We start from the raw sequence: 27,368 nt of genomic DNA, 5'->3' as shown, positions 1-27,368 counted from the left end.
TGAGGCCTCATCAAGGCCCTGTACAACTGCAGTAAGACCTCCCTGCTCCTATACTCAAATCCCTTAGCTATGAAGGCTGACATACCATTTGCTGCCTTCACCACCTGCTGTACCTGCATGCCAACCTTCAATGACTGATGAACCACCCAGGTCTCATTGCACTTCCCCTTGTCCTAACCTGCCATTCAGATAGTATTCTGCCTTTGTGTTTTTATCACCAAAATGGATAACCTCACATTTATCCACATTATACTGCATCTGCCATGCATTTGTCCACTCCTAACCTGTCTAAGTTGCCCTGCAGCCTCTTGGTGTCCCCCTCACAGCTCTCTGCCACCCAGTTTAGTGTCCTCTGCAATCTTGGAGATATTGCACTCAATTCCTTCATCATTCAAATTGTTAATGTATATTGTAAAGAGCTGGGGTCTCACCACTGAGCCCTGTGGCACTCCACTAGTCATTGCCTGCCATTCTGAAAAGGACCTGTTTATCCTGACTCTCTGCCAACCAGTTCTCTATCCACATCAGTACATTACCCCCAATACCATGTGCTTTGACTTTGCACACCAATCTTGTGTGGGACCTTGTCAAAGGCCTTTTGAAAGTCCAAATACACCACATCCACCAGTTCTCCCTTGTCCACTCTACTAGTTACATCCTCAAAAGATTTATCAAGCATGATTTCCCTTTCATAAATCCATGCTGACTTGGACTGATCCTGTCACTGTTTTCCCAATGTGCTGCTATTTCATCCTTAATAATTGATTGATTCCAACATTTTCCCCACTACTGATGTCAGGCTAACTGCTCTTTTAATTACCTGTGTTTTTTTTCTCATTTTAAAAAGTGGTACATTAGCTACCATCCAGTCCATAGGAACTGATCTAGAGTTGATAGACTGTTGGAAAATGATCACCAATGCATCCACTATTTCTAGGACCACTTCCTTAAGTACTCTGGGATGCAGATGATCAGGCCCTGGGGATTTATCTGCCTTTAATCCCATCAATTTCCCTAACACAATTTCCTGCCTAATAAGAATATCCTTCAGTTCCTCTTTATCTCTGCCCACTGTCCCCTAGTACATTCGGAAGGTTATTTGTGTCTTCCTTCATGAAGACAGAACTGAAGTATTTGTTCAATTGGTCTGCCATTTTTCTTCCTTATAAATTCACCTGAATCTGACTGCAAGGGACCTACATTTGTCTTCAATCTTTTTCTGTTCACATTTATAGAAGTTTTGCTGTCAGTTTTTATGTTCCCTGCAAGCTTCCCCTCGTACTCTATTGTCCCCCTCTTAATTAAACCCTTAGTCTTCCTCTGTTGAATTCTAAATTTCTCCCAGTCCTCAAGTTTGTTTTCTAGACAATTTATATGTTTGTTGGTTTTAACACTATCCTTAATTTCTCGTTAGCCACAGTTGAGCCACCTTCCCTGTTTTATTTTTACTCCAGACAGGGATGTACAATTGTTGAAGTTCATCCATGTGATTTTTAAATGTTTGCCATTGTTTATCCACTGTCAACCCTTTAAGTATCCTGTCAGTCTAAATTCTAGCCAATTCATGCCTCATACTGTCGAAGTTACCTTTCCTTAAGTTCAGGACCCTAGTTTCCAAATTAACTGTCACTCCATCTTAATAAAGAATTCTACCATATTATGGTCACTTTTTCCCCAAGAAGCCTCAACAAGATTGCTAATTAGTCCCTTCTCATTACACATCACCCAGTCCAGGATGGCCAGCCCTCTAGTTGGTTCCTTGACATATTGGTTGAGAAAACCATTCCTAATACACTACAGGAAATCCTCCTCCACTGCATTGCTACCAAGTTTGGTTAGCTCAATCAATATGTAGATTAAAGTCACCCATGATAACTGCTGTACCTTTTATTGCACACATTTCTTTGATGCTGTCCCCAACCTCACTACTACTGTTTGGTGGTCTGTACACAACTCCCACTAGTGTTTTCTGCCCTTCGGTATTCTGCAGCTCCACCATACTGATTCCACATCATCCAGGCTAATGTCCCTCCTTACCATTGCATTAATTTCCTCTTTAAACAGCAATGCCACCCCACCTCCTTTTCATCTCTGCCTATCATTCCTAAATGTTGAATACCACTGGATGTTGAGTTCCCAACCTTGGTCACCCTGGAGCTATGTCTCCATGATGCCAGTTACATCATATCTGTTAACTGCTGCCTGTGCTGTTAATTTGTCCACCTTATTCTGAATACTCCTTGTGTTGAGGCACAGAGCCTTCAGGCTTGTCTTTTTAATTCCTTTAGAATTTTGTTGTAATGTGGCCCTTTCTGTTTTTTGCCTTGGGGTTTCTCTGCCCTCCACTTTTACTATTCTCCTTTCTATCTTTGCTTCTGCCTCCATTTTATTTTCCTCTGTCTCCCTGCATAGGTTCCTATCCCCCTGCCATGTTCGTTTAACTCTTCCCCCAACAGCACTAGCAAACACTCCCCCTGAGGACATTGGTTCCAGTCCTGCCCAGGTGCAGACTGTCTGGCTTGTACTGGTTCCAATGCCCCAGGAATTTGAATCTGTTCCTATTGCACCACTCCTCAAGCCACGTATTCATCTGAGCTATCATGTGATTCCTACTCTGACTAGCACGTGGCAGTGGTAGCAATCCTGAGATTACTACTTTTGAGGTCCTACTTTTTAAATTTAGCTCCTAGCTCCCTAAATTTGCCTTGTAGGACCTCATCCTGTTTTTTTTTTTTACATATGTTCACCCTCCCTTTTCAGAATGTCCTGCACCCACTCAGACATCCTTGACCCTTGTACCAGGGAGGCAACATACCATCCTGAAGTCTCTGTTGCAGCCGCAGAAACACCCATCATTCCCCTAACACTTGAATCTCCTATCGCTATAGCTCTCCCACTCTTTTTCCTGCCCTCCTGTGTAGCAGAGCTACCCATGGTGCCATGAACTTGTTGGCGGCGGCAGCTGCTGCCTAAAGTAGGTTATTGTGAAGGATGTTTTAGAGTCCAGATCTTGTTGGCTGAAAACTACCACTGACTAATCTCTGACAACTAGAAATTGCAAGTGGGTATAAAGTTACAGCACTAAAGTAACGTTCCCTGAGTCTCTTCCAATAAAATTGCAAGTGTTCTGCTTTTGTGATCCTGCAGTGTTTTTTTTTATGACAGTGAAATTGCAATACAAGATGCAATTTAATGAGTATCCTGGCACTTGCCATAAATCATGTTTGGGTGGACCCAGACAAGCTAAATTGCTTTAATGCTACTGTTACAACATTTTTTAATTACAAAAATTGAAGGTGGAGAAAAAAAGATGCATTGGTTTATGGATGACAATTGTGCCATTTGTACTATACTGTCTCCATAATTGGTCCTCCCAAAGTGCATCACTTTACACTTTGCATTGAATGCCATCTGCCATGCTTCTACCCATTTCACCATTGTCTCATTCTGAAGTCTATAACTATCCTTGTCATGATCTACAAAACTTGGCAAACTTTATAATGCTGCTTCCTGCACTAGGCTGTTTATAAAAATTGCAAAGAGTAATGGACCCAAAACTGATCCTTGGAACACCACCTCCCAGTTTGAAAATGTCCATCCCCCACCACTTTGCTTCCTGTCACTGAGCCAATTTTGCATCCATACTGCCACTTCCTCTTAATTCCATGGGCTTCCATCTTGATAAATCTCCTGTGTAGCACTTTGTTGCATGCCTTCCAAAAGTCCATATGTACAACTACTGTACTATTTTGCTCAACCTTCTGTTACTTCATTAAATAATTTAGTCACAATTTAACTTTTTTTAATTCATACTGTCTCTCCTTGATTAACCCATGACTTTGCAAATGGAACCTTGGTCTACTTGATTTAAGCAATAGTTACTGCAAAAAAGCAAAATTACTCAGGCCTGCAGACTTTTGCTTTGATCTTCTCACACCATGCCACTTGGCCTTTTGCCATTAATTTATTTTCACCCACTGCCTCATGATGGCTGATTTTCTTCCATTCCAATTGTGTACCCATGGGATACCTAGATTTACACTATTTGCACCCTGAAATAAATGTTTCCTTGTATCAAAATATGGGGGAAAACCATCTTTTTAAAATGTGGATGGACTCTCCTCCTACCACTTTTGCACCAGTGAGTCCTTATGAAGGATTTTTGCCAACTATATAAAAACCAAAGTTTGCAAAGAACAGAATTTACTGGTGTATAAAGAATTTGGTTTTGAAGCTAACTCTAGCCTTTTTGCTGTGTTTTCAGATTTGTCTGGCTATCTCTTCCATGTTACACCAAGCTTTGCTTCAATGTGTGGCTATACAATTGCAATGGATTCCAGGAATAACATTGAATTTCGTGCTTCTGTCCTTAGCTGTTGTGTACATACTGTGGTAAGATAATATGTGGTGAATTGTATAGAACACCTACAAAATCCAGTTTACCCTTAAACTAGACCAATATAATTCAGTCCTGAAGATCCTCTGTGACCAAAGCTGATAGTAGTTGGCATCTTATTTTCTTTACGATGGATGACTGGGCTGGGTTGAAGGAAGGAGTGAGAGCAAGATAGTAGCTGGGTTACAAGGCCCTATACATCTTAATTGGGGGAAACATGCTCTCAACTAGTCTTAGTTTATGTTCCATGATGGCATTGAACAATACATACCTGCACCTGTATAGTCATTTAACTGCAGTACAAAGCTTTTTCAGAATCTTTGCTGTCTTATGGGTCAGCTAAATGATGCCAGATGGGCAAAATGTGTAGTGCTTCACTAGTGTCCAAATGGTGGCATGTATTGGCCACTTATTGCCTTTACACTGCCATTTTTTGTTTGCAGGATGATGAACAATTTAACCTCACTGTACAAATACAAGTAGGAACTGACCAAGTAATGGCTTCAACATATATTCAAGTTCTATCTTGTATGTACTCGCCATGGGCTGCAAGGGAAATATTCTGTGAAGAAAACTATATGCAGGTAAATAGAAAACTAGATCTTTAGTAGTAATCTGAACTAATTCAAATATTGGCTTGTGACCAATGATAGCATCTACAATTAGCAATAATTGAGCTGTTCCAGGAAGTGGTAATCTAAACATTTTACAAATCTGGCACTTTCCAATATGTGGAATCTGGCTGGAATGTTCCTCTTAACTCCTTTTTAAACTGATCTATTTTATCCATTTGCTTTATGGCTTGTTGCTAGAGATTTGTCACTGGAATTGTAGGCATGCAACTTGGATTTTTTTTAGTAATTACTAAGTAAATGCATTAATCTCTTCTGCAGGTCTCTGTGCAAAGAAAGATACCGCTCATTGAGGAGGATTATGCACAAGATGCTGAAGACTGGTCTTCAGTACTTCCAGAAGTAAGAAAGATGTGATGGGGAATGAAACTGTCAATGCTTCAGTACATTGCATGACTTTATTTAGGCTTTTCCATAATGTCTAGTTTGGCTTATTTTAGTGAATACAATGGTAGGACTTAATTTGAACTGTATCTATTTACTTAATCTTGGGTTCAAAACTGTACCCATTGAGCCCTCTTTCAAATGTTGATGCACAAGTTGGCATCTCTGGAAGTTGTACATCCGAGCTTTTGATCTAAGCTAAGCATCACTGCCTGCTCCACAACATGCAAGCTGTAATCCTTACCAACAGATCCATTATAGACCCAATCCATGTCTGGACCAGGGTCAAACAAGGCTGCATCAATGCCCCATCCCTCTTCTCAATCTTCCTCACTGCCATGCTCCACCTCAGTCAACAAGCTCCCTGCTGGAGTGGAACTAAACTACAGAACCAGTGGGAACCTGTTCAACCTTTGCTGTGTCCAGGCCAGGTCCAAGACTACCCCCAACCTCTGTCGTCAAGCTACAGTACATGGATGCTGCCTGCGTCTGCACATAGAGGCTGAACTCCAGGACATAGTCAACATATTTACTGAGGCATAAAGCATGGGCCTTGTGCGAAACATCCGTAGACAAAGGTCCTCCACCAGCCTGTCCTCTCTGTCCAGCACTGCCCACCAGTCAAGATCCAGTGTGGCCCTAGACAATGTCAACCATTTCCCATACCTCGGGAGCCTCTTGACAAGAGCAGACATTGACGACAAGATTCAATACCACCTCAGTGCAGCCTTTGGCTGCCTGAGGAAGTGTTTGAAGACCAGTCCCTCAAAATTGCCACCAAGCTCACTGTTATGTCTTGAATAAAGTCAGACTAAATACTGCAAGCTCAAAGTAAGGTGTGACCGTAGTCCTTTTTATTACAGATCTGAGTGCCCCTCCAGCCTTTAGGCCGCTTTTTTTTTTAATATATAGGTGCACAAAGGCATTTTGGGATCCATTGGGACTCCAGGGGATAAGCCCTCTGGTGGTTAGACATGGTATTTACAGGTTTACAAACACAACACTCATGGTCTGCAGGGCTGTAGTAATACCCACCCTCCTGCATGGCTCTGACATGGACCATGTACAGTAGACACCATCACTGGAGAAATACCACCGATGCCTCTGCAATCCACAAATCCCCTGGGAGGACAGATTCACCAACATTGGTGTCCTCGACCAGGCCAACATCCCTAGCATTAAAGCACTGACTACACTTGATCAGCTCTGCTGGGCAGGCCACATTGTTCGCATTCCAGACACGAGATTCCCAATGCAAGCGCTCTACTTTGAACTCCTTCATGGCAAACAAGCCAAAAATGGGCAGAGTAAATGTTACAGGAACACCCTCCAAGCCTCCCTGGAAAAAGTTCAACATCCCCACTGACCTCTAGGTCCCTGGCCAAAGAATGCCCTAAGTGGAGGAAGTGCATCTGGGAGGGCGCTGAGCACCTCACATCTCATTGCCAAGAGCATGCAGAAATCCAGTGCAGGCAGTGGAAAGTGCATGTGGCAAACCTGTCCCAACCACCCTTTCCCTTAACAACTGTCCCACCTGTGACAGGGACTTTGGTTCTTGTATTAGACTGTTCAGGAAGGACTTGCTTCCACTCAAAATATACACCAGTCTTCCTTGCATCTGAGGGACCGCCTATGATAGCTGAGCAGGACTTTGGTGTAATGCAACATGCTGCTAATGGTGTTTACCTGTTAACTTGATTTAAAATGAGGCTTCTTAACACTTGGCACTTTTCATGCATTGAGTTAGCCATGAATAACTAACTACTTATAAGCATGTCTTGTTTTTTTTTTGAATCTCAAATCATTGATCCATATCACTTTTCCAATGCAGCTAAAATAGCTGTTGCAGTTAAAATAAACATATCCATGTAGCTAAAATAAAACAAAATGCTGGAAATACTTGACCGGTCAGACTGCATCTATGGAGACAAAGTAATATTTCAGGTCAATGACCTTTCATCAGTTCTGACTTCCTATACCTACAGCATCACATACACTGAGGAAACTTTGCTTTGTCTTGTCTCCCATGGTGTTGCCCACAGATTCTCAAACTTCAGATATTGGAGAATGACTTCAAAATCTTGCAGAATTTGCTATAACCATGCCTGTTACAACCTTTTTGTGTAATTTGTTAAATAGAAAGACTCATCCACCATGGTCTCTCCTGTTCATCTAGGCAGCTAGTGCAGAAAGTGGAATATGGCAAGTGGTATTTCACATCCCTGGTGGCAAAAGAAGTATGACTGTAAAAGAAGCACATCAGATGAACTATGGAATCAATACCACAGTTTCTCGTATTTTGCTTCGTGCTCCATATCATACAAATGAGGCTCAAGTAGTTTTGGTGAGTTTACTAATCCTATTCCACTTAATTGTTGGAGGCCCCAAATTCTTGACAGACATTCTTATGAAGAGTTGTATGTTTTGGCTTTGCATGTAAAATTAGTGACTTCCCCTTTTTTCCATTAGGTCCAAGGTGTGCCCTTGTCTGTAATCCGATCAAGTACCTTTTACAAACAGCATTGGATGATTCTGCTAATTGACACTGCAATAGCTTGTCCTATTGGTAAGAATTAAATATTACAACTTTCAAATGCAAGCACAATTATAAACTTCAATTAAAACTGGCTTGTATTTGCATAAAACTTTGCCCCATCCCTCACTGAATTGATTCAAATCCTCTCAGGCAAAACTGGGCCTTGTGGTCTAAGCAGTAATTCTGAGGTTTATTCCTTGCATTTAGAATAACTGCCATCTGAACAATCTTAACTCTGCAGCACTGTCCTTGTAGGGGTGCCTTCCACTGCCCTTTTTTTGTAGTTGTGTTCTGTCTATAGAATAACTGAAGATCTCTTGGGGTAAAATGATTCCAAGCTAGACATTTAAATGCTACTTCTGTCATCCCTCAGATGGTATTACATTCACTGATCATACAATCATGTGGACAGTGCCAAGGATCTTCACTCCAATTGTGACCAGTGCAGTTCATCAAGACAACACCTCCATGGGAGTAAATGGCATAAAGTTGGACCCCACCAGAATGGCAGAAAGAAATTATACCCTAGATAAAAATGATACTGTTCTTGCTATAAGGGTCCCAATTGGAGGGCAGGATGGATACTATAAGGTTGGTGAAGAATTGGATTTTGCATTTTTAGATGGAAAATGTGGCTCAATTTGGGATGGTGAAACCTGACTTGCTTTAATGAAAATCTATGAACACTGGATGCAAGTCTAACAAATTTTGATGGCTCCTATCCAAACATTGCACTTGATAGTGAAGACATGGATTCAGATTCTTGCATTCACCATAACTGCTTGTACTATGAAGAATGAATTGTTATCTTTACTTTCAGAGCTATGTGAGGGATGAACAGTATGGCATCAAGTACAGCATTAATCTGTTCTTGGAACACATGTGGGAAGATGAGGCATGGGGACTGAATAAAATCAATGTGATCCATCCAGCCACCACTCCCTTTATTCCTCAGCCCCTTGTTCTTACTGATGGTATGTACTGTTCTTTATTTTGAACATGGCATGGGCTAATTTGGGGGGAGGGGGGAGTAATGTGGCCCAGAGGAAGTATCCAATAGAAACCGCTCCTCACAAATGTATATCATGGCATTGATTTAACAATGGATATGAGCTCCAGCAGTTGCTATAGAAAATATCTTCTAGTGCTAATATTGAATATTCCAGTTGGTACTCTGCACATATGAAGTCTATTGTCCTGCCCTATTGGGAAAGGAAGAATTCACACTGGGTTCATGATGCCCAAAACTGCTTGGGGGTGGGCATTGGCATGTCCATTTGAATGTTCAATCAAGGCTCCAGGTGTGAAAACCTTTAACTGGGCTGCAACAAACTGTTCAGTACTCACCTTTTTTATAGCAGCAGACCAAGGGTGTAGAGCTCAAAGATGACCAATTCAGTTAAATTCACTTTTTCTCTACGGATAATTGAACTTTTAAACAGTGGGTTTGTTTGCTGCATACAATATATTTCAGTGAAGTTCAACTTTTTTCTGTTTTTTCAGAGTCTGTTCCTGATCAATGGCTATTCAATGTCACACTCGGCAACTTTCTTCCTGATGTAGAACTAGACAAACTAACTCTGGGCTCTCAATCCTTCCCTGTGGATGAACCAAACCAGATGTTTCATGTTTACAACTGGACTATCTCAAATGAGACAGCCCTAAATAAAATCTTCATTCTTGAAGTTCCAATGGAGTCACCAGTTGTAGACCGAAAGGTAATAGAATGTTTGGGTAAGATATGTTTCCCCACAGCTTGACCTATTGCTGACTCTTCACTTTCTTTTTAGTATATAGGAGATGGTGTTGAACAATATACCCTTGACATCATCTACACCCTGACTGTGGTACCAGAAAATATGATATTCACACATGTTGCTCATTTAATACATAAACATAAAATAGGTAAGTTTTCTTGTCCTTGTGCAGACTAAGGAAGGAATGCTTGCTTTAAAGGCTTCATTTAATATTATTTCACTTTAGTACTTCCTGTGGCAAATGGCTTTTGTGATGAAGAGAACATGACACTGATAGTAACGCATGGAACCTTGGATCAGTACTGGATTCCTTTCCTTGGAAATGTACTATTAACCCCTCACTCTGCTGAACAGAGTGGTTACATCTTGAGAGATAATGGAACCCACTTAATACTTGTCATTCCACATGATGCAGCTGAAGTTGTCCATGAGGTGAGTTTCTTTTACCAAGTCCTCTTGTTTTTTTTTTTAAACTTTGAGCTGATCCTGACTAATTGTGGTGTCCTTACAGTCAATAAACCAGCAAGGCCTTCGCAACAGATTTGACTTCAGACTGAAGGATAATAAAACCCTGGATGTGCTGACCAACTTTTCTGTTTCCTGCAGCTTTTCTACAGCTGACTTGATAAGTAAGCTCTTGGCTGTCACTTTTAACTAATGCCTGTCTTTCATTGTATTGGCATACTGACTTATTTTTTTTCCCCTCAGCTTGTTTCCCAAATGGAAGAATGATCATTACTGCTCTCAAACTTGAAGCATTGTTGGGAATAGATACTGGCAAAATGATGCTGAGGGATGAAACCTGTAGACCAAAAGAAAGTGATGCATTCAAAGCTATCTTTGAATTTTCTGCCAACTCGTGTGGAACAAGTAGAAGGGTAAGCTAACAATGGACAACTTTATGAAATAAGCTGGAGTCTGCAGTAAGGGCTCAGCAAGCAGCTAGTAATTGACTAATTGGTTTCTCGACAGTTTGAAAAGGATTACATGATCTATGAGAATGAAGTGGTGTACTTCAAAGAATCCCAACCAGCTAGTGACCCAATATATCGGTAAGAATGAGAGGTTTTCCCCTTGTGTATATGTGCATAGAAATTGTAAATAACATCTGTTTGCTTCTTTAGGCTTGCAATATCTTGTCATTACCATGTAAATGACTCCCTGCATATTCAGTTTGAACCCCAAGTAAATCCTCAGCCAACTGTTGTACCTGGATATGGACCTATAGTCTTGGTTATGCAACTTGCTAAAGGTAAATGAGTGGCTTTATACTAGCTTCCATTTTAAAATAGTGGTACCTCATGTGCAATATGCATTCAGAATGGCCAAGATCAGCTTGATTTTAAATCCTTGACATCAATGGAAAGAGAACCTCCAACCACAGAATTCTGGAATGTGACTTTTTTTTTGCTTGAATTCTTGCAGATGTGTTGTATTCTAACCTCTATGAAGATGGTGACTATCCAGTAGTGAAGTATCTGAGTGATCCCCTCTACTTTGAAGTGCAACTGTTGCACAATGAAGATCCACAAATTGAATTGTTCTTGCAAGATTGCTGGGCAACTGCATCACCAGACAGAGAGAGCCACTTTCCACAGTGGTCTATCATTGTCAAAAGGCAAGTATCAGCAGCATTTCTGATGAAGATGGGAAGCTAATTAACTTGAGTAACAACTTGTTTTTGTTGACAGCTGTGAGAGCAAGGCTGATCTGCAGATGACCATCTTCCATCCAGTAACCAGTAATGAGCGAGTCAGATATCCTACTCATTTCAAAAGGTTTGAAGTCCAGATGTTTGCTTTTACCTCTGGAAACCTGAATACCTTGTTGGGACAGGTGAGAATTGCTTTAGAGCAACCTGTTGGTCAGTGCTTTCCACATAATATCCTGCTATAATGCTGTACTTTATTTTTAGGTGTACTTTCATTGCAGTGTAGTCTTGTGCAAGGAACCAGTAAATGGGCTGCTCTGTCCTGGTCAATGTGTACCAGGAAAACAGCGAATGGGTAAGGTATTAAGATTAGAATCAAACTTGGTGTTGCCTGTTGCATACTACTGACCAGCTGTGTAATTGCAGGTCGAAGTGCTGACACTGAGCACCATCTGCAGGGATCTGTATCCTCCAGGGCAGTGGTGATCTTGGCAGAATTCCCTACAGTGGAAAACAAGATCATGAAAGGTGATTGTGCCATTCTTGTGCTAGTCTCAAGCAGTGATTCTGAAGCATACTTAATTCTTGTGTCTTTTTTTTTTAGATGTCCAATTGAAATCCTCCTACTTGCCATGGCTACTGATTGTAGGCTCAGCAATAATTGTTGCTTCTATTGTACTTGGAATTGGTCACCAATGTCAATTGAAGAAATTACATTAATATCTTGGATTAAAATAAAAATCATTCAAATTATGCATTTGTCTGTCTCAATCAAAACCCTAACAGTTTTCATAGCATTCACTAGGTATGATGCTGTAAACTCTTGCATGAATCCTGAGCTGTGCTGTTGTGATTCTGACTTGTGCCAATTTTGGGGTAGTAAATGAATGCTTGTTATGTTGTGTATTTATGACTGAGAATTTTCTCCATCAATTCTCAAACTTTTCCAATGTACACAAGCTAAGACACCAAGTCTCTTCCTTGACTGTAGACACTTGCCTGTGGTGTCCACATTAACACTTGGTGCCAGATTCTTTTCATTATTGAAATGAGACTTATATTCAGCATCTGTTTAATTGGACTGCATTGTATTAGTGGTGCCCTTCAAAAGGGACACTGGGGTTGACTCTAGGGTAACTCTACCACTGCTGTTGGTCTAATTGACCAGTTGTCTTAAATTTGCCCATTGGCAGTTTTTGCATTGACTGGGCATGGGTTAATACTAGGTCCTTCTGTCCATGAAGAAATTATTTAAAATCTGAGTGCTGACTAAAGTGTATATATCCAGCCACTTGACCTGAAGTTCACTCTACCACTTGGATTAAGGTACCCACCTTGCATTCCTTCCTTAGCAGACAAGCCATCTGTCTGGCATCCCTCCATAAATATTTTGGTTGGGGTAAAATAGCTCCCCTCAACCTTATCTATTAGTTCAGGCTCAGTTATAGCTATCTGCTGCTCCACCTGGGCATGGGTTAGAAAGCTGAATGTTTTAGTCCACTTTGCTTATTTAGCTAGGCTGTGTTCTCCATTCTAGTGGGACTTGCTGCTGGCCTAAATGTCTGTTGGAACTCCCCAGCACAGCCCTTGTCTGTAGACCTGGTGACCCTGTGACTGTTGTTCAGCACACTTGATCCTGCACAATTCTCAACATTTATTCCAACTAGTTGTTTTGGCACAATCTGGGCTTATTTGGACCTAGTCTTTTCTGAGGCAGCTGACCAATAACTTCCTAAATTCAGATTACTCCCTTCTGATTAGTCAATAGGAATAGAGCAGGTGTCAGTAGCCACTCAATCCTGGTTGCCATTTTATTGGATCAGGGCTGATTTTACTACTTTACTCCATCTAGCTGCCTTTGTTTCATAATCCTGTGTACAATTGCCTCACAATCTATTCTTGCTTTGAAATTATTCAATTGACCCATAGCCTCAACAGCTTGGGGGGGGGGGGGGGGGAGGGAGGGAGGGAGAGAGAGAAAGAAGTCTAATTTCCACTAAACTTTTAAAAGTGCTGCCTGACCTCCTTTCTTCTTCCCTCCCCCCCCCCCCCCCCCCCCCCAAGCCTGAATGGCCTAAACATTGCACCTGCATATGAACAGGAGTCTGCCATCCAATTAGTTGATCTGTGGCCCATATCCCTAATACCTATATTGCCAATTGATCTAGCATCAATCGCCATTTGCAGTAGAGTTCCAAACTTCTACCACCCTTTGTGTAGAAGTGTTTCCTAAATTCACACCTGAAAGATCAGCTCTAACTTTTAAACTATGGCCCCCTACTTCTGGTCTTTAACCAGAGATTTTTTTATCTACACTATAATTTACTTTTTTTTAAATATCTTGAACTTTGATCAAATCACCCCTAACTTTTTAAATTTCAAGTACAATCCTAATTTGTGTAATCTCATAATTTAACCCTTGAGGTCCTGGTATCATTCTGGTAAACCTACACTGCAGTCCCTCCAGGTCAGTATATCCTTTCCAAAGGTGTGGTGCCCAGAGCTGCTTACTGTGGTCCTAACCAGGACTTTTTTGTATAGCTGTAGCCTAACTTAATTTGCAATTGATTAATTGCTGTGTAATTTTATGCTTCTATCTACACTAACAATCTGTCATTAGTAAACTTAGATATGTGGCTTTCTATCTGCTCATTTAAATTGTTAATAAATACAATGAATAGTTACAGCCCAGCACTGCTCCTTTCAGGACACCAAGTCCCCATCCTGCCAATTAGAGTACATGCACATTATACCTACGCTCTTTCTCTTGGTGCTCAGCAAATTTCCTAGCCAGGTCAATAATTTGTCTTCAGTGTCATGAGATTCAACTTTAGCTAACAATCTGAGGGACTTTAGCAAATGACTTCTGGAAGTCTATAAATAACATCCATAGACATTCACTTCATTACTTCAGTTGCCTCAAATTCAATTGGGGTAATCAGATGACATTTTATTTTCTGATCATCTGCCATTTTACCCATTAACAGACTTGCCCAGTTACTGTGGACAGTCTCCACATTATAGTCAGCATGGATTTATGAAGGGGAAATCATGCTTGACAAATCTTGAGGTTTTTTTGAGGATATAACTAGTAGTGGATAAAGGAGAAACAGTGGATGTGGTGTATTTGGACTTTCAAAAGGTTTTTGACAAAGTACCACGAGATTGTGTAAGATTAAAGTACATGGTATTGGGGGTAATCTATTGATGTGGATAGAGAACTGGTTGGCAGACAGGAAGCAGAGTTGGGATAAACAGGTTCTTTTCAGAATGGCAGGCAGTGACTAGTGGGGTGGTGCAGGGCTTAGCGCTAGGACCCCAGCTATTTACAATATACATTAATGATTTAGATGAAGGAATTGAGTAATATTTCCAAGTTTGCAGATGACACTTGAGCCAGGTGGCGGTGTGAGCTATGAGGATGTTAAGAGGCTGCAGGGTGACTTGGACAAGTTAGGTGAGTGGGCAAATGCATAGCTGATGCAGTATAATGTGGATAAATGAGAGGTTATCCACTTTGGTGGCAAAAACAAAGACCGAAATATCTGAATGGTGGCAGATTGGGGAAAAGGGAGATGCAACGTGACCTCGGCGTAATGGTACATCAGTCATTGAAAGTTGGCATGCAGGTACAGCAGGCATTGAAGGCAAATGGTATGTTGGCCTTCATTGCTGGGGATTTTGAGTATAGGAGCAGGGAGGTCTTACTGCAGTTGTACAGGGCCTTGAGGCCTCACCTGGAATATTGTGTTCAGTTTTGGTCTCCTAATCTGAGGAAGGATGTTCTTGCTATTAAGGGAGTGCAGCGAAGGTCCCCAGATCGATTCCTGGGATCGTGAGACTGAATCAACTGGGCCTGTATTCACTGGAGTTTAGAAGGATGAGAGGGGATCTCATAGAAACATAAAAAATTCTGATGGGACTGGACAGGCTAGATGCAGGAAGAATGTTGGAAGTACAGAACCAGGAGATGTAGTCTAAGGATAAGGGGTAGGCCATTTAGGACTGAGATGAGGAGAAACTTATTCACTCAGTTGTTAACCTGTGGAATTCTCTACCGCAGAGTTGTTGATGCCAGTTCATTTGATGTATTCAAGAGGGAGTTACATATGACCCTTGAGGCTAAAGGGATCAAGGGGTATGGAGAGAAAGCAGGAAAAGGGTAATGAGGTGAATGATCAGCCATGATCTTCTTGAATGGTGGTGCAGGCTTGAATGGCTTGCTTCTGCACCTATTTTCTATGTTTCTATGTAAATCTAGAATGTTAGTAGCTGTTTCACATTTCTCCCTTTGTTGAACTCTACTATGATTGTTGATAAATGTTCATGCCCTGTTAGGCTGTTAACTAAATCTGGCTCATTGCTCATTACTATATATAATATGGCCTGCCTCCTTGCTGATTCTAGGAGAAATTGTTGCAAAAAACTATCCTGAATGCTCTTGAAATCCATTAGCTTGATCTGGACTCTCCTCCCAGAGGAATTTTTTTTTCTTTCTATCTACCCTATCCTATCAACTCATTTAATCATCAAACCTCGATTAACTTCTTTGCAGTGGTGTTGGGGAATGCTTTGCAACAAGAAATGGTTGAGGCAGAGGCTATTGCATCTGTTTTAAAAAAAAAAAAAAATTGAATAAACATTTGAAGCAGAGGACAATATGCCAGGCTATGGGGAAGAGATCAAGGTGGTGGGACAATCTTTGGATTGCTATACCAGGAGTTGCTACAGCCACACTGTCATATAGCCTTTGTGCTGTAAACCTCTGGTTCTATATGTAATAAATTCTGCCCTTCACATAGTTGCTATATATTTTTTTTTTTTAAATCATCATAGGCGGTCCCTCCAACGAGGATGACTTGCTTCCAGATGAATTCACGGATGTTTCAATGAAGTACCCGATGTTCCAGTCCTGAACTCCAATTGAGGGGGTGGAAGATGCCTGTGTATGGATTTTTTTTAACATGTGGTGACCGTTGCACATCAGCCACCACACAGGCTTGATCGAGCTAAGCCTTTAACTAGTGGCAAGCGTTAACCAGGACGACGGGAGACCTGCTCTGCAGCACGGACCTAGTGCGTACACATATCGCAGTGTGGGCTGGCCCGTGCTGCCCCTGGGCCCCGTACCCTCATTCACCACACCTCCACCACCATCTCTTGCTGCTCCTCCACCACAAACATTCACTGCACCTCCGCCACTATCCCTCACTGCTCCTCCGCCACAAAAACACTCGCCACACCTCTGCCCAAAACTTTGTTTGTTTGACTCCTATTCACTAAGACTGGGTAAGTTTTCTTCCAGATTTTTTAGTCAATCTATAACTAATCTTTATTTTTGTCTACACTGCAATAAAGACTGCACTTCAAAAGTACTTAATTGGCTCTGAAGTGCGTTGGGAGATACTGCTGACATGAAAGGTGCTATATAAATACAGGTTCTGTTATGCTACAGATATAGGCAGCTACTTTATGATCCATCCTACCTCACTTAAAAATATTGACATCGTGATTGTTTGGCTTTATCAACACAAGCTTCAGTACACAGGCTAAAGTCAGCCTGGAGCAAATGACTTCCCACCTACATAGGTTTCCTAGTGCTTGGTGCCGCAAAATGATTGGTAAATATTCCTAAAACAATTCACAAAAATTGCTAAATTTACGGATGATACCAAATTGGAGGGGATAGTCAATACTGAGGAGGACTGCAACAAATTACAGGAGGACATTAATAAGCTTGCAGAACGGACAAATAATTGGCAAATTAAGTTCAACACAGATAAATGTGAGGTAGTACATTTTGGTAGGAAGAATAGGGAGATCACTTATTACTTGGAAGGTGCGCGTTCAGGTGGGGTAGAGGAACAAAGGGATCTCGGGGTACTGCTACCACTAGGCAGTCCCTCGTGACGAGGATGACTGCTCTTCGTATCAAAAAAAAGATGGGCTCACAGGTGTTAAAATGAGTTACACCTTAAAGGGTGGAAGATGCCTGTGCGTGGATTTTCTTAATGTGTGGTAAGCATTGCACACCAGTCACCACATGGGCTTGACAGAACTAAATCTTGGTCCAGTGGCAAGGATTGACCAAGACGACTGGAGACCAAGCTCTGTTGCGCTCCCCTGGGCCCCAACCCCACTGCTGTTAAATGCTGCACCGCTCCTGGGCCACGGCCCTACCGTTATTAAATGCTGGGCCACGACCCCTCCATTATGTGCTGCGCTGCCCCTTGCTGGACTCGACCTCTGGCACCCGCTGGGCTCAAATGCTGCCCCTCACTGGGCCTGAACGCCACCCCCATTGGGCTCGAATGCCACCCCTCGCTGGGCTTGAAAGCTGCCCATCTGCTGGACTCGACCTCCGTCCACCCACTGGACTTGAATGCCGCACCTCGCTTGGCTTAGATGCCGCACCTGCTGGGCCCAGATCTCAGCCCCCCTGCTGAGTATAAATAATGAAGTAAAATGATCTCTGAGTACAAATACACCAATCACTAAAGGTTGCACCACATGTCAGCAAGGCTGTAAGAAAGCAAACCAGACACACGGGTTTATTTCTAGAGGGATAGAATTGAAAAGTAGGGAAGTTATGCTAAACCTGTATCGAGCCTTGGTTAGACCATACTTCGAGTACTGCGTTCAGTTCTGGTTACCATATGAAAAGGATATAGAGGCACCGGAGAGAGTGCAGAGTAGATTTCCAAGGATTATACCAGAAATACGAGAGTATGCATATCAGGAAAGGCTGGATCTCTTTTCTCTTGAAAAAAGAAGGCTGAGGGGTGACCTGATAGAGGTCTTTAAAATTATGAAAGGTTTTGATAGAGTGTATACAGAGAAAGTGTTTCCACTTGTGGGGAAGAGCATAATTAGAGGCCATCAATATAAGATAGTCACCAAGAAATCCAATAGAGAATTCAGAAGAAACCTCTTTACCCAAAGAGTAGTGAGAATGTGGAACTTGCTACCACAGGGAATGGTTGAAGCAAATAGTATAGATGCATTTAAGGGGAGGCTGGGCAAACATATGAGGGAGAAGGGAATAGAAGGTTACACTGATAGATTTAGATGAGGAAAGATGGGAGGAGGGTCGAGTGGAGCATAAACATTGACATGGACTGGTTGGGCCGAATGGCCTGTTATTTTACCGTATATCCTATATAATCCTATGTAAATCAGATTAACTGGTTACAGATTGAACCTCCCTTATCTAGAACTCCATTATCCAGAACCACCCCTCGTCCAGAACCATTCCCGACCACCGGGTGACACATGTGCAGAACTCCGACATGAACAAAGTGAAGTCCTTCCTCGCTGCCGACTCCTGCAATTGCTGGCCTGACCCCACGGTCCACTGCCCCCCTCCCCCCCTGCCTCCCCACGATCTCTCTGTCGCACTCCCAACCGCAAGCCGGCCAGCCCCGATATCCCCTTGCTCAGTACCTGTACCGTCCATATTTAGCGTGACCACCCCCCATCCAGAAAAATCCCTTATCCAGAACAGACCAGGTTCCGAGGGTTCCGATAAGGGAGGTTCAACCTGTATTTATTCATTATTGCTTGTGGGACCTCACTGTGCACAAATTGGATGTTATATTTGTCTACCTAACAACGGTGACTAAACTTTAAAAGTTGAGGTGTCCTGAAAATATGAAAGGCACTAGATAAACGCAAGTTATTTTCTTTACTCTTACTGCTTGGGTTTCATTTTGACTGCAGTACAACTCATATGTTAATGATAAGAGAAAAACTAAATTAGGGGTATTTCAAGCCCCAATGTAGAAAATGATAGATAATGTTTTATAAAGACTTTGTTATTTGAGAGTTTAATGCCACGATTATATTTCAGGTAATGACTTGAGCCAGACATCACTAACTGTGATGCAGGGTCAGCAGAGCCTTATTACAATGCACACAGACCTGAGTTTGAGCAGCTCAAGTGCAGCAACAGAGCTTTGCACACGGATACTTTGATATAACCACAGAGCTCCCTACTACTCCAGCAGCTAGTTTTTAAAAAGAAAACAGTAGCAGCGCTTGTTTTTTTCCCAACATTAAAAATATTCCATTCAAGGAAAGGTTCAACTGATTGCTGGGGCACTTTTGAAACGGTACTTCACACCGGTCTGGAGCTCTTCTATAGCAGGTGCAAACTTGAACTGGAAGGTACCTTTCCTCAGCTTGGGTTTAATGCACTTGGGCGTCAGACCAGGACCACTCATCTCAGTTTTTTTTTGCTTTGCAGTGCAGTCGACCTGCTAACCACCCAGGTTCCCTCCCCAGCTCCTGTACTGTTTGACATTGTAAATGAGTCCCACATCTCAGGTACTGTCAGTCAATATTGTCATCATTATCCACTCCACATAAAACCCACCCTCAAACACTCTATCCTTGCAGACTATTACCCCATCTCCAATCTCATTTTCTCTATAACGTCCTTGAACATGGTGTCACCACCCTGCCAAATCTGTCTCCCTGTTTAATCTTTTCAATCAAATTCCCTCCCCTGCCATAGCACCAAAATTTCCCTAATCAAAGCCATAAATGATATCTTATGTGACTGGTGCATTATCCCTCCTCGCACTTTCTACAGCCTTTGACACAGTCTAGCTCACCCATCTCCTCCAATGCTTCTCCTCCATTGTTCAGCTCAGAGGGACCAACCTTGCTTGTACCTATTCAATTGTAGCCAGAGCATCTCCAGCAATGGTTCTTTTCCTGCCCCAGAACCATTATTTCCAGAGTCTCCCAATGATATATCCTTTGCCCCTTCTCTTCCTCATCTCCATGCTGCCTTTTGGTGACAGACAAAGGGCTCAATTTTCCCCAGTTCTCTGCGCTGTTTTTTTGGTGCGCGCTGCTTATTTTTGGTGTAAATTAAAATATCCAATTTCCCCCAAAGTTTCTGCTCCAGTGAAACTCAGTTATGATTTTTTTAGGTTAGGACTTTTTGCATCATAAGGTGCATCATAAGGCGCCGTTTTTTCACATTTAAGCAAGTTTAGCTAACTTACATTTTCCTAGGATGGCGTATGTGACCACTCCCCAAAAAATCTTCTGGGTACATGAGAAAAACCAGCACACATTAAAAAATCAGTGCAGAAAGACGCCATTGTCTTTAGGCGAAGATTTGGAGGGAGTCAAGAAGACAAAGAATATGCATCATGAAGCTTAATTTTTTCAAACTCAAAAGGGATAAAATGGAAGTCTAATGCAATTCTTTAATTTTTGATTTTTTTTTAAACTACCGAGCCACCACCAAACGAGGTCTCCTCACCGGGCTCGAGGGTCGGAGCGTTGGCCTGCAGAATCGGTCCCTCGCTTGGACACAGGGGCTCGGGGCTCGGCTTCAAAAGAAGCCCGGGGGGCACGGGAGAGGGGGAAGCAGAACTGAAGGGATGAGAACCCTTAGACTATACAGCAGCTTCAAAAGGAGGCTGGGGGTGGGGGTGGACACCGAGCCCCTCTGTCCGGACGAGGGAGCGATTCTGCCGGCCGACCTTCGAGCCCGGTGAGGAGACAATCGGTCGGTGGTGGGGTGGTACTTTAAAAAAAATCTAAAATTAAAGAATTGCATTAGACATCGTTGCCCCAAATGTCTTCATTGAATGCTAGCTTCCCATTCTAAGCAAGCCTATTGTGCATGCGCAGACCAGGGTGTGGTCCATACTAGGGTGTTGACCTAGGGGAGAGAGAGAGAGGAAAGAAGCTTTAAGTCCTTTGTCCTGCAGTTTTGAGCTTCTTGCAAAGTTACAATTTAATTATGGGGGCAATATTGACAATGCCATACCTTGTGCAAGCCTTCTGCATGATGGTGCTGTGGAGGAGACGGTTGATTCGACACCATCGCATGAGGAACCTCAGAGCATGTAGGATGATGGGCAGGAGGCCTTACCCACATCGGGTCTATCGAGACAGACATTCATACCTGCACCTGAGGAATGCAGACTGTGTGAGAAGACTGCGTTTCCACAAAGAAGTTGAAACTGAGATCGGTGAGTTATTAAAGGCAGACCTGCATCCTAGAAGCATCAGGAGGACTGCTTTGTCAGTTGAAGTAAAGGTTATAGCTGTACTTTCATTTTATACATCTGGATCATTCCAGGCCACAACTGGGGATGTGTGTGCCATTTCTCAACAAGCAACACATATTTGCATTCGACAAGTGACTACTGCACTATATGCTCGAAGGAATGACTACATAAAGTTCCCCATGACCGCCCAGGTAATGCGTGGCAGGGCTGGGGGCTTCTCCAGGATTGCTGGCTTCCCAAAGGTACAGGGCTGCAATGATTGTACCCAAATCGCCTAAAGAAACATAGAAAATAGGTGCAGGAGTAGGCCATTTGGCCCTTCGAGCCTGCACCACCATTCAATATGATCATGGCTGATCATGCAACTTCAGTACCCCATTCCTGCTTTCTCTCCATACCCGATCCCTATAGAGACATAGAAAATAGGTGCAGGATTACTTTGCGAGCACCTTTGGAGGATTCCGAGATATACAGGAGCAGAAAAGGCTACTACTCCGTGAATATGCAGCTCGTGAGTGACGACATGCATCGCATCATGTCAGTTGACGCGAGATACCCTGGGAGCACCCATGATACGTTCACCTTGCGCAGGAGCGTTATATCTGCCATGTTTCAGCAGCAGCCAGAAGGGCAGAACTGGCTGCTGGGAGACAAAGGGTACGGCCTCATCACCTGGCTCATGGCACCTCGACACATAAACCGGACGGAAGCTGACCGGGAATACAACATGTCGCACATTGCGACGCGCAGCATAATAGAGAGGATCATTGGCATCTTGAAACAGCGTTTCCGATGCATGGACCATTCCGGAAGCTACTTGCAATACTCCCCTGAGATTATTGGTCAGTATACTGATGTGTGCTGCATGCTGCATAACTTAGCCATCATGAGGCAGCAGCAGCTGATAGTCGAAGACCCACCTGCGGTGAGAGTGGCTGACGATGAGGAGGAAGATGCAGATGACGAAGAGGAGGAGGAGGAGGATGAGGAAGCCATGCAATTACCTGAACCCAGAGCATGACGGCAGAGGAGGGCAGGCCGCGTGCCCCTTTAACAATTGCTCGAGCCTTGCGCCAGCAGCTCATCTCTGAACGCTTTGCCGCCTGAAGGCTCAGCGGCAACTATTCCAAATGGACCATGTTTACTGTGTGGACATGTTCCATAATGTTCTGTTGTGTTAATGGAACAAATAATGGAAATGATTCTTCTTTAGTTCAAAAGGTTGTATTAATAATGGAACAAATAATGGAAATGATTCTTCTTTAGTTCAACAAATAATGGAAATGATTCAGTTATAATTTAAAATATATTTTATTTAAAAGTTTAACATTTAGTTGTACTTAACTTTAATGAAAATATTCTTTTATCAAACTTTAAAGTTTTCAGTTAAAATCACTTACAAACTTTAAGATCACTTAAAAACTTTAAGATCACTTACTCACTTTTAAACTTGTAAATTTACATAACTTACAAAACACTTTTACTTTGAGAACAGTTACAACCGTAACAACAAAAATAATAACAACAACAAGAAAGGCTGCACCCATCTCTCCTCCACCTTATTCTAAGACCGCCTGTTGCGCTTGGTCTTGGTGACTCCACACCTGCCCGTAGGCGGTGGTGCAGCTTTTCTCGGGTTGGTACCAAGCTTACTCTTTCGAGCATCTCGGGTAATACGCACTTCTTGATGGGGGGGCGTGGGCAGGCGATAATGTGGAAGGCCCGGCTTGGACCTCTTCAGAGAGGATTGGAGTGGGAGTGGCAGTTGATTCTGTCAATGGCCGCGGGGTCTGGGCGTGTTACCTTATCGCAGTAGCTAACTCCGACATTCCCTCCCTCATATGGCCTGACAGTATCTCAACGACCTGCAACATTCCCTCCCTTTTCACTGACAGTGTATCAACTACCTGCAAAATTTCCCTCCCTCATGTTCATCAACAGTGTATCAGCTACCTGTGACATTCCCTCCCTCATATGTTCCCATTTCTCGTGAGAGTGTTGTTATTTCTCCTGACAGTCCCGATACCTCATCACCACCCCACTGATGGTGCCCAGCAGTGATCGGGTAAGGTCAATGCTCTCCCCACTCATTGCCATCATCTGAACCACATCTGTTAGATCCTGCACCTCAGGAGAGCGCTGTCGAGTTCTCCTTCCCCTCCTCACCCTGGGTGTGCCTCGCTGCATCCCACTGGGACCCACAGCCTCGGACAGTGGGGCCCTGGGTGTGGCTCGCTCCATCCCACTGGGACCCACAGCCTCGGTCGGTGGGGCCTTGGGTGTGCCTCGCTGCACCCCACTGGAATCCCCAGCCTCGGACTGTGAGAAACCATGGAATGTCCAACACTTGTGTCATTCAGTAAAAAGGCTGGCAACTTCACGGGCAGCACCTGCACCTCCTCAAGAGTGAGTACAACAGTGGAGGCTTCATCCTCCCCCTGCCCCTCCCTCACCCCTTCACCCTCACCCCCATGCTCTTGGTCTGGAAGGTGGGATTGGATGATGTTCTCCTCTTCAGGCTCGTCTGCATCTGAATCTTCTGCATTGGCTTCGGCCTCGTCAGGGTTGGCCTCAAGTTCTGCAAAATATAACAGAACAGAAAAGTGGTTCGCAGCAGAGGAGGGTGCAGGGTGGTATGAGTAGGCTCACACAGCACAGGCAGCAGGCTCATTTGAAGGACTACGATGAATGATAACTCATTGCATCAACCAAAGTGTAGCTGACAGAGACATCCCATGAACCGAAGCATGGCTAGCCCACACAGTACTTAACTTTTAGCAAAGCCAGACTGTAGAATTTGCAGGACTTACCCTCTCCCTCGAGTGTGGGCCCAGTTCGTGCAATGGTGGTTGCTTTTCTCCAGGCAGGACCCATCAAAGCAGCAACCCTGTCTTCCACGGATGTCAATGGGTGCAGATTTGCCGGGCCTCCACCTGTTCGAGTTCTTTCCCTTTTGTAGCGTGTCACCTTCCTCTGCAAAGGTGAAAATATAACTTTTTAGGGAGGGTGTCTTTCTGCTGGGTGGAACATACAGATGGTCACATTTACAATTGCAATTCCAGTGAATAAATTAAAATATTACTTACACTAACTATTTGACCAAGGTCCTGCCACTTCTTTTTCCACAGGCCTCCAGACCTCGGGGTGGTCACCATTGCACAGTAATCTTCTGCAAGTTGGTTCCAGAGTTTCTTCATTTCTTTTGGTGAAACTTTTATGTGACCTCTGCTGGCGTCCAGCTTGTGCTACCTGGCCTCAATTACAGTAAAGAGCGCCTCCACTTTGTCCTGTAAGAAATTCTTGGTCCTTGAGCCGCGTTACAAAATGTATTGCAGCTCCAACTTTTCCACTGACAATTAGAGTTCTCACACACAACTGGCTCTTTAAAAATACCTGAATGCAGATTGTGAGGTATACTGCGCATGCGCACGCATAGCAGTCACGTAAAAAACGTCATTTTTTTTTCACGCATACACAGAAGGGGTGGGGAATCATTTTTTTGGAGCACATAGTAGGCTCCATCCCACGAAGCTAAAGGACAAGCTGCGTGGCACCAGTTTCAAAAATTAGAATGGGAAAACTTGCAAGTTATTTTTTTAAGAGTCGTCGGGGCCAAAAAAAACAGACGTAACTCTTGCAATACCTAAAAAAACAGCATTGGGGAAAATTGAGCCTGTTATAGAAACATAGAAACATAGAAAATAGGTGCAGGAGTAGGCCATTCGGCCCTTCGAGCCTGCACCGTCATTCAATAAGATCATGGCTGATCATTCCTTCAGTACCCCTTTCCTGCTTTTTCTCCATACCCCTTGATCCCCTTAACCGTAAGGGCCATATCTAACTCTCTCTTGAATACATCCAATGAAATGGCATCAACAACTCTCTGCGGCAGGGAATTCCACAGGTTAACAAATCTCTGAGTGAAGAAGTTTCTTCTCATCTCAGTCCTAAATATACCACATCTACTGGTTCTCCCTTGTCCACTCTACTAGTTACCTCCTCAAAAAATTCCAGAAGATTTGCCAAGCATAATTTCCCTTTCATAAATCCATGCTGACTTGGACTGACCCTGTCACTGCTTTCAAAATGAGTTGCTATTTCATCTTTAATAATTGATTCCAACATTTTCCCCACTACTGATGTCAGGCTAATCAGTCTATAATTACCTGTTTTCTCTCTCCCTCCTTTTTTAAAAAGTGGTGTTACATTTGCTACCCCCCAGATCCAGAGTCGATGGACTGTTGGAAAATGATCACCAATGCATCCACTATTTCTATGGCCACTATCTTAAGTACTCAGGGATGCAGACGATCAGGCCCCGGGGATTTATCGGCCATCAATCCCATCAACTTCCCTAACACAATTTCCCGCCTAATAAGGATTTCCTTCAGTTCCTCCTTCTTACTAGACCCTCGGTCCCCTAGTATTTCCGGAAGGTTATTTGTGTCTTCCTTCGTGAAGACAGAACCAAAGTATTTGTTCAACTGGTCTGCCATTTCTTTGTTCCCCATTATAAATTCACCTGAATCTGACTGCAAGGGACCTACGTTTGTCTTCACTAATCTTTTTCTCCTCACATATTTATAGAAGCTTTTGCAGTCAGTGTTTATGTTCCCAGCAAGCTTCCTCTCATATTCTATTTTCCCCCTCCTAATTAAACCCTTTGTCCTCCTCTGCTGAATTCTAAATTTCTCCCAGTCTTCAGGTTTGCTGCTTTTTCTAGCCAATTTATATGCCTCTTCCTTGGATTTAACATTATCCTTAATTTCCCTTGTTAGCCACGGTTGAGCCACCTTCCCCGTTTTATTTTTACTCCAGATAGGGATGTACAATTGTTGAAGTTCATCCATGTGATCTTTAAATGTTTGCTATTGCCGATCCACCATCAACCCTTTAAGTATCATTTGCCAGTCTATTCTAGCCAATTCATGTCTCATACCATCGAAGTTACCTTTCCTTAAGTTCAGGACACTAGTCTCTGAATTAACTGTGTCACTCTCCATCTGAATAAAGAATTTTACCATATTATGGTCACTCTTCCCCAAGGGGCCTCGCACAACAAGATTGCTAATTAGTCCTTTCTCATTACACATCACCCAGTCTAGGATGGTCTGCCCTCTAGTTGGTTCCTCGACATATTGATCTAGAAAACCATCCCTAATACACTCCAGGAAATCCTCCTCCACCATATTGCTACCAGTTTGGTTAGCCCAATCTATATGTAGATTAAAGTCACCCATGATAACTGCTGTACCTTTATTGCATGCATCCCTAATTTCTTGTTTGATGCTGTCTCCAACCTCACTACTACTGTTTGGTGGTCTGTACACAACTCCCACTAGCGTTTTCTGCCCTTTGGTATTCCGAAGCTCCACCCATATAGATTCCACATCATCCAAGCTAATGTCCTTCCTTACTATTGCGTTAGTTTCCTCTTTAACCAGCAATGCTACCACATCCTTGTCCTTTCTGTCTATCCTTCCTGAATGTTGAATAGCCCTGGATGTTGAGTTCCCAGCCTTGGTCACCCTGGAGCCATGCCTCCGTGATGCCAATTATATCATATTCATTAATTGCTGCCTGTGCAGTTAATTCGTCCACCTTATTATGAATACTCCTCGCATTGAGGCACAGAGCCTTCAGACTTGTCTTTTTAACACACTTTGCCCCTTTAGAATTTTGCTGTAATGTGGCCCTTTTTGACTTTAGCCTTGGGTTTCGCTGCACCCAACTTTTACTTTTCTTCTTTCTATCTTTTGCTTCTGGCCCCATTCTACTTCTCTTTGTCTCCCTGCATAGGTTCCCATCCCCCTGCCATATTAGTTTAACACCTCCCCAACAGCACTAGCAAACACTCCTCCAGGACATTGGTTCTGGTCCTGCCCAGGTGCAGACCATCCAGTTTGTACTGGTCCCACCTCTCCCAGAACCGGTTCCAATGTCCCTGGAATTTGAATCCCTCCCTTCTGCACCACTTC

The 27,368-nt window shown here is 43.1% G+C and overlaps 1 protein-coding gene across 1 annotated transcript in view; it reads left to right on the top strand.

The window, feature by feature from the left end:
• LOC139266593 (uncharacterized) overlaps nt 1-11,972 on the top strand; it is a 73,418-nt gene extending 61,446 nt beyond the window's left edge. The window contains exons 3-20 of the mRNA XM_070884189.1: nt 4,265-4,392; nt 4,840-4,980; nt 5,290-5,370; nt 7,589-7,756; nt 7,882-7,978; nt 8,322-8,539; nt 8,769-8,922; nt 9,452-9,666; nt 9,739-9,853; nt 9,932-10,137; nt 10,217-10,334; nt 10,414-10,583; nt 10,678-10,757; nt 10,830-10,957; nt 11,131-11,323; nt 11,397-11,541; nt 11,621-11,716; nt 11,961-11,972. Of these exons, the coding sequence (XP_070740290.1) occupies nt 4,265-4,392; nt 4,840-4,980; nt 5,290-5,370; nt 7,589-7,756; nt 7,882-7,978; nt 8,322-8,539; nt 8,769-8,922; nt 9,452-9,666; nt 9,739-9,853; nt 9,932-10,137; nt 10,217-10,334; nt 10,414-10,583; nt 10,678-10,757; nt 10,830-10,957; nt 11,131-11,323; nt 11,397-11,541; nt 11,621-11,716; nt 11,961-11,972 (2,465 nt within the window). The remainder of the gene's footprint in view (nt 1-4,264; nt 4,393-4,839; nt 4,981-5,289; nt 5,371-7,588; nt 7,757-7,881; nt 7,979-8,321; nt 8,540-8,768; nt 8,923-9,451; nt 9,667-9,738; nt 9,854-9,931; nt 10,138-10,216; nt 10,335-10,413; nt 10,584-10,677; nt 10,758-10,829; nt 10,958-11,130; nt 11,324-11,396; nt 11,542-11,620; nt 11,717-11,960) is intronic.
• The last annotated feature ends 15,396 nt before the right edge of the window (nt 11,973-27,368 follow it).

Source organism: Pristiophorus japonicus, chromosome 7 (assembly GCF_044704955.1).
Source record: "Pristiophorus japonicus isolate sPriJap1 chromosome 7, sPriJap1.hap1, whole genome shotgun sequence".
NCBI classification, from domain to species: domain Eukaryota; kingdom Metazoa; phylum Chordata; class Chondrichthyes; family Pristiophoridae; genus Pristiophorus; species Pristiophorus japonicus.
Note: the sequence above shows the minus strand (reverse complement) of the source record. Positions and strands in the feature narration are given on the sequence as shown.